This window comes from Desmodus rotundus, chromosome 13 (assembly GCF_022682495.2).
Source record: "Desmodus rotundus isolate HL8 chromosome 13, HLdesRot8A.1, whole genome shotgun sequence".
Lineage (NCBI taxonomy): Eukaryota > Metazoa > Chordata > Mammalia > Chiroptera > Phyllostomidae > Desmodus > Desmodus rotundus.
This window is the reverse complement of record NC_071399.1, coordinates 41126795-41134211: the sequence shown is the minus strand read 5'-3', so window position 1 is coordinate 41134211 and position 7417 is coordinate 41126795. Positions and strand designations below refer to the sequence as shown.

The following is a 7417-nucleotide window of genomic DNA, read 5'->3' as shown; positions in this document are numbered from 1 at the left end:
CCCGCCGCCCCAGCGCCCCGGCGGTGGTCAGGTGGAGCTACGGCGGCGCCCCGGCGCCAAGCGTGGAACTCGCCTCCGTCCTCTCCTCGCCAGCCTGCCTGGCCCACGTACCGCCGCCGCTCTCGGACCCCTTGGCCCCGCCGCTACTGTGATTTCATTTTGCGGGTGCCTCTTGGCGTTGCCTGGCTGGTGGTCCGCGAGGCGCGCGCGAGAGAGTGAGTGTGCGTGCGCGCGGGTGCGCGCAGGGGTGGGGGCGGTGGCGCTACTCTCGCCCCCCTCCGACTCCCCTCTCTGCTCAGCTCCCCACACCTCCCTGCTGTTCCCTCCTCCCGCCCCCCCTCCCCTGCCCTGCCCGCCCCCGCTGCAGCTCCTTTAATACACTTTGGTTCTCCGCCTGGCTTTGGACTCTTCTCCTCCTCCACCTCCTCCTCCTCCCGCGCCTCCTCCACTGCCGCCTCCTCCTCCTCTTCCTCTCCGCGCCTTCCTTCGACTCCTGGACGCCCGAAGCAGATCCAGGCGGCAGAGGCGGCGGGAGCTGAAGCGCTGCTCTCGGGGTTCAAGCCACCACCACCGCTGCCTACTCTCGGAGCCGGGCGGCTCCTAGACTCACTGCGCGCGGAGCGGGTGTGGGAGCCTAGAAGGCAAGGGGCTCGCCGGGGCGGGCGGGCGCGCTGGCCATGCTGCTAGACGCGGGGCCGCAGTTCCCGGCCATCGGGGTGGGCAGCTTCGCGCGCCACCATCATCACTCGGCCGCGGCCGCGGCGGCGGCGGCGGCAGAAATGCAGGACCGTGAACTGAGCCTGGCGGCGGCGCAGAACGGTTTCGTGGACTCCGCGGCTGCTCACATGGGTGCCTTCAAGCTCAACCCGGGCGCCCACGAGCTGTCCCCGGGCCAGAGCTCAGCGTTCACGTCGCAGGGCCCCGGCGCCTACCCTGGCTCCGCTGCGGCTGCCGCCGCTGCCGCGGCACTCGGGCCCCACGCCGCGCACGTCGGCTCCTACTCCGGGCCGCCCTTCAACTCCACCCGGGACTTTCTGTTTCGTAGCCGCGGCTTCGGAGACTCGGCGCCCGGAGGCGGGCAGCACGGGCTGTTCGGGCCAGGAGCTGGCGGCTTGCACCACGCGCACTCGGACGCGCAGGGCCACCTCCTCTTCCCCGGCCTCCCTGAGCAGCATGGTCCGCACAGCTCACAGAATGTGCTCAACGGGCAGATGCGCCTCGGGCTCCCTGGCGAAGTGTTCGGGCGATCGGAGCAGTACCGTCAGGTGGCCAGCCCGCGGACCGACCCGTACTCGGCGGCTCAGCTCCACAACCAGTACGGCCCCATGAATATGAACATGGGTATGAACATGGCAGCGGCCGCGGCCCACCACCACCACCACCACCACCACCCTGGTGCCTTTTTCCGCTACATGCGACAGCAGTGCATCAAGCAGGAGCTCATCTGCAAGTGGATCGACCCCGAGCAGCTGAGCAACCCCAAGAAGAGCTGCAACAAAACTTTCAGCACCATGCACGAGCTGGTGACCCACGTCTCGGTGGAGCACGTCGGCGGCCCGGAGCAGAGCAACCACGTCTGCTTCTGGGAGGAATGTCCGCGCGAGGGCAAACCATTCAAGGCGAAATACAAACTGGTCAACCACATCCGTGTGCACACAGGCGAGAAACCCTTCCCCTGCCCCTTCCCGGGCTGCGGCAAGGTCTTCGCGCGCTCTGAAAACCTCAAGATCCACAAAAGGACCCACACAGGTAACCGCGGGCCAGAACAGGGATGGGGAGGAGGGAAGAGGCTTTGGATGGTTTTACTGAGAGAAACGCACTGACTGCCAGCCCTTAACCCTGGGTTGGGAGATGTTTTTGTGTGTACGAGGGAGCCAACGGCTTGTTTTCGTTGGAAAATGAAAGACTCTTATTGAGCTGGTTTTTTCCATGAGTGGAAATTGAGTTTTTAATAACCACTGTAACATCAAGTGTACACTTCGGGTGATGCAGTTGCTTCACTCGGTTCATAATTGCTCGGCCCGGTTAATAACTTCCGCTCTAAAAAGAGCGCACAAAACAAAGCTGTTCTCCAACTGCGCACCTGGGAATGGAGTCTTGAGAGGATTTGCCAGCTTGTCTGAATGTGCTTTTCTGCGTCGGGTGTGTCTGTGCGATTGGTTTGTGTTTTGCCACTTTACTAGGGGGTCCAAACGTCCTTCCAGAACTGTTTTCCCACTAAATGAACCTGGTGTGAGCCGAAAGGGTAAAACATTCCTCGTTTTCAAAGCCCATCTCAGGGTGGGTCTGGGAGCTTTCGGGTGGGATCGCAGTGGTTTGGGAAATTATCTGATGGCACCAGAGGGTTTGCGATTCCTAACTTGGACCGACGACCCCGTCAGCGAGGTCCCGGGGAACAATCGCGTGACAAGAGAGAGCCGGAAAAAAAACCCGCACCTCTCGCTTCATAGATTATTCATCCATGACCAAATCCCAGCCAAAATCGTGCCAGACGATTTCCTAAAAGAAAGCCAAATGTTTTAGCAACTTCTCCCGTCAATATTTACTCCACTCCGAAGTGGGGATGCGCCAGCGGCCTATTGTTCTCTTCCGGGAAGGGAGCTAGGCGAGGTGTGAGACAAGCTTTTAACAAGGTTTAAATTTTGAGAAATTTATTTGCATGAAACGCTTGCTTTCGATTCCTGTGTCTGAGCGGATGTCTTTAAAAAACAATTTAGGTGCTAATGAAATTTAACGTTAAATGGTCTCCTTTCCAAGTGGAACAATGTTCGTTCTCACACCTCTAAATGACTCTAAGCGTTTGGAATTCTGGCAACAGGATGCAGGGGCCGCCAGAAAATTAACAGGAAGGTTTTGAAAGCCTTTGCTAACGCCCCCACCCCCACTGCCTAGCTTGTGCTCTGCGATCCCTAGATCTGCCTTATCTTTAATATTTATCTATTCTCCCCGATTTATGAAAAAATAACTGGAAGTGAGATTACAATTATGGTTAATTTAATTTGCAGGATTTTGGACGAAAAATACTGGCTCAGTCACTATCCACAGCGTGTCCCCAAACAACACACAGCAACTCCAAATCTAATTGCCTACTGGCCCCAGAAAGAAACTGACAGCAGCCCAGCAGTCTGTGTGATTTTCATAATGCCCCAAATATTTTGTCATAAATAACAGCTTCTCCATGGCAAGACTTGACTCGTTGGAAGTTACAAATCCAAGAAGCTCTATGGAAAGGCAGGCAGGGCCAGGTGCTACCCCAAAGTACTTAAAAACTTGAGGAAATGGGTGTCAGTCTGAAAGAAAAGTAGAATATGAAATTAAAAAGCAGGACCATCAGGTGGAGACAGTTAATTTCACCTTAGCTTTGCTTAGAGGGGGCCCATCTGTTTAAGGGACCCAGACCCTTCTCGCTCTTTTTTCCTCCTCGAAGAGGCCTTGCCCCCTCCAGGATGGGTGGGAGTTCCCCAGGAGGTGTGGGTGTCCGCAGCAAGTGCCCATGTTTGCCTTCCACAGGGGAGAAGCCGTTCCAGTGTGAGTTTGAGGGCTGCGACCGGCGCTTCGCGAACAGCAGCGATAGGAAGAAGCACATGCACGTCCACACCTCCGATAAGCCCTATCTGTGCAAGATGTGTGACAAGTCATACACGCACCCCAGCTCTCTGCGGAAACACATGAAGGTACCACCCAGGAAACCAGGAAAAGGGCAAAGCGGCCGGCTGTGGCGCTGGCTCACAACCAACCTGAACAACCTCAGCCGGCCTGGGAAGGCATGGGGTCCCCGGGGCCAGGGCGGCAGGGAATATTGCTGTGGGTGCTCCTCCGGGGGCCTGGCCCCACAGCAGCTGCACTCACACCCAGTCCCCTTTGGTCTCCCCTCCCAACTTTTGTTTTGCAGGTCCATGAGTCCTCCCCGCAGGGCTCCGAGTCCTCCCCAGCCGCCAGCTCTGGCTATGAGTCGTCCACACCCCCGGGGTTGGTGTCCCCCAGCGCCGAGCCCCAGAGCAACTCCAACCTCTCACCCGCAGCGGCGGCGGCGGCGGCGGCGGCGGCGGCGGCGGCAGCGGCGGTGTCCGCGGTGCATCGGGGTGGAGGCTCAGGCAGCGGAGGTGCAGGCAGCAGCTCTGGCGGAGGCAGCAGTGGGGCCAGCGGGGCGGGAGGCGGGGGCGGCGGCAGCGGCGGCAGCAGCTCTGGCGGGGGCAGCGGGACTGCCGGGGGCCACAGTGGCCTCTCTTCCAACTTCAATGAATGGTACGTGTGAGGGGCTAGGGCCTCTCCTTCTCCCAGTCCCCACCCTGGCGTAGCAGTCCTCCGTCTCCCTGAGGGCACCCTGTGATTGTGTTGTTAAAATTATGAATCTGATTTTTATGATGATTAAAATGATTTTACCAACAGAAGGATTTTTAAAAGTTTTTTTAAAAAAATAATCTAGGCATGAAAAGCAAAAATATCCCTAATGCAGTCTCTGAAGCTAAAAAAAAGAAAAAGAAAAAGAAAAAGAAAGTAAATAAACCCCCTTAAAAATATTGAACCAAACCCACTTTTCCTTCCCTCGTGCCCGCTTTCCTTGCCACCCCGTTCCCAGTCTTCTTGCAAACTGTGTACATAGCGGACTCCTTCCTTCTCCGAGGTGGTTTTAATGGCTTCTTGGTGTATAGAAGTTTGTCCATTTGTAACCCTCTGGATTGCGTTCCTCCTTGCCTTCCCTTCCCCCAAAGTGATGGGTTTTTCTTTTCTCTTTTTAGTCTACTCGATTTCTTTTAAGTAATGTGGAAGAAAATGGTTTATTTTGTATTGTGGTATTGAATATTGTGTTTCTTTTTATGAGGCAACTTGATTGTAAACTTCATACAACTATAGACTGGGAAAAAACGAGCCGTGCCAAAGTCTCCCTTCTGTTTCTTCAACATACTGATCCACAGCGCGCGCGCACACACACACACACACAGACCACCAATGCTTGTGAATGTATTTTTCTGTTAGCTGGGTTTACATGTGATGTTTTAGTGCTTTTGCAAGTTCAATTTGTTAGTTTCTGTATGAAAGATTGTGGGGGGAAAATAAAGGTCGTGCCGTTAGCTTTTTCCTTAATAACACCCTTCCTTTTGTAAATACCCGTTACCATATTTATCCATTTGTAATTAAATTATGGTATTAACTTGCTACAGAGGAAACAATATTTATAAAGAATGTTTCTTAACTATAAATATGTACAATTGTGGGCATAAACTGTTTCAGATTTTTTATTTGAAGGTTTTAAGTGGCTTGATCATTTCTTGTGATATGTTTTGAAAGTAATGCATACAGAAATATAATAAAATGTGTTGAAACTGCATGAACATACCATTTTTTCTAGCAAAGTTATTGAAGAAATGGGAATGAGGTAGCTGAGGGGGTCCACATGGGCATGGATAAGCTGCGCCACCTCACATTCTGGGAAGGAAGGTGTATGTATGTGTAGAAACTGGGCCAAACTGCCCCTTTGGCAGAAAGTCTCAAAATTCTTTTGTTTTTATAGCTAGAGTGAAATAAATTTTTGGAAAGCCTCTGTGAGGAACGGTGGCAGGGACCTTCAGAGTTTCTAATGGCTCCATCATCTGAGGGAATGCCATTCTTTCAGCTACTTGGACTGGATTTAAGAGCACTAAATATTTCCTTATTCTTTGTTTTCCTCATCCCTGCCCCCTTTCCTGTCCCTCTGGAAAGCTAAGGTAGAGTTATTTTTAATTGCACATTTAAAACCAAGCTGAGTACTTTGTTTTTGAACTTGGCCCAATGATTACAGTTTAAGGGACCATTTCTACCAAAAGTTTCTTTTTTTTCCCTTGAAATTCTCAACAGCTTGTTAAAGAAACCCGGCTTATCTGCACAGCCACTGCACACCAATAAGCAGAATGTTTGAGAGAAGATGATAAATTGACTACATTTTAATTTAGGAAAGCAACAAAATGTTGGTTTCCAAAGAAAGAATCTCTTCAAGAATTCAGTGAAACAATAAAATAAAGACTAAAATAACCAGGTGGAAGTGAGGCAGAACTCTGACCACCAGCTTTCTCTGTGGGCAGCCTCAATCCCCTACTCTGCAAGACTTATCAGAATTTGTAAACAAGTCGCTCCAAGGAAGAAGGCAATAATTTTAATAATTGAAGGGTAGGAATGGGGAAAATTCTTTATAAATCCCTGAGCCATCAAGATACCTTCACCTTCCTTAGTATCTGTATCTTCAGAGGCCCTGGCAGTCCCCAAGTCACATACCCCCTACTCAGTGATGAAAATTTGGGGAACAACAGTGACACCTCCATAAGATTGCCCAGGCACACAGGGCTCTGCTGGAGACCGAAATCGCGGTTGGGTGCTGCGGTGACTGCTGCATATCCCCCACTTGACTGAGCCACAGGGCTAGGCAGGCTAGGTCTGAGGGCTGCCTGAGGAGAAAGGCAACCCTGACCTCTTGGAGGCCAGACACCAATTCAGTGGGGAAGGAGGGACTCCAGCCTGGGGGCTGTGTGCATGCGTGTCCCCCAGGAGGTGAAAAACACCAGGTAGCCCTCCCCAGTGGCCCTGCAAACTGCCCAAGAGCCAACTCCTAAAGCAATCAGTCCCCTATTAAAATCAAATTTATAACCCCTAGTAATATTAAATTATTAAAATAATTGACATATGTTAGTGATCCTTGGTAGATTTCATTGAACACATTATAAGCTGTGAGGAAAATCCTTTAGGGTTTTCTGACATCCCCCACCCATGGGGAGAAGACGAAATAATCAGAAAAAATCGTCACAACTTGTGCAAGAATGATATGATCTACTCTAAATGTTTTAAACTGTGTGTGTGTTTGTGTAAGTTACTGGCTTTGAGACACCTCCCCAAACTAAGAACGATGAAATGGGGGTGGGAGGGAACTTTAGTATTAACTCAAGGCCTTAGGGATTCCCTTCTCATTTGGGGGAAGAAGGAACACAGCAAGAAGAGGAGGACGATCTCACAGCCTTGTCTGGATCGCTTTCCAAATCTGAACTCAGAGAGCTAGGGAGGAAACTGTACACCTCCGGATGCTATCCTAGTTAGCAGGGTAGAAAAATGAGAAGGACGATGGCTTGAGGTGGAAGCGGTCTCCTAGTCCACCCTAGGATATGAGGAGCGGATTGAAGCAGCTTTCCTGCAAAATGACTCGTAGGTCTCCAGTCCCTGCATCCCCACCACTTTGTCCAAACAAGTCACGGACTGACGGCGTGACCCAACCTCTGCCTTTTTCTTCTGTCCTTCGAATCCCAGAGACAAGTATTGGGGGTGAGGGGGAGATGGCAAAAGTGTAAGAGTATCAAACATGTCAGAACTGCTGAACTTAGAACTGCGCGGGTGCTGGCAGTCCGAGGTCCTGCACAGCAATGAAGAGCCTGGGCCTCGGAGGGGGGGGGGGCCG

At 52.2% G+C, this 7417-nt stretch overlaps 1 protein-coding gene across 2 annotated transcripts; it reads left to right on the top strand.

Moving 5' to 3' along the window:
• Positions 1-402: 402 nt before the first annotated feature.
• On the top strand, positions 403-5329 carry ZIC2 (Zic family member 2). 2 transcript variants are annotated; one of them, XM_053916592.1, is made up of 5 exons: positions 678-1749; positions 3511-3674; positions 3893-4033; positions 4132-4133; positions 4198-4323. In XM_053916592.1, exons 1-5 carry the CDS (start codon positions 678-680, stop codon positions 4253-4255), a joined length of 1437 nt encoding a protein of 478 aa, XP_053772567.1. In that variant the 3' UTR covers positions 4256-4323. The 2 variants fall into 2 exon arrangements, with proteins under 2 accessions (XP_024434709.2, XP_053772567.1); XM_024578941.3 differs by having other exon boundaries at positions 403-1749; positions 3893-5329.
• The last annotated feature ends 2088 nt before the right edge of the window (positions 5330-7417 follow it).

What these genes read in the sequence shown, in the direction of transcription:
- ZIC2 (XM_024578941.3), top strand. Translation starts at nt 678, where the DNA reads ATGCTGCTAGACGCGGGGCCGCAGTTCCCGGCCATCGGGGTGGGCAGC. An exon ending in CCACAAAAGGACCCACACAG is followed by an intron (nt 1,750 to 3,510) that starts GTAACCGCGGGC and finishes TGCCTTCCACAG; the next exon opens with GGGAGAAGCCGTTCCAGTGT. An exon ending in CTCTGCGGAAACACATGAAG is followed by an intron (nt 3,675 to 3,892) that starts GTACCACCCAGG and finishes TTTGTTTTGCAG; the next exon opens with GTCCATGAGTCCTCCCCGCA.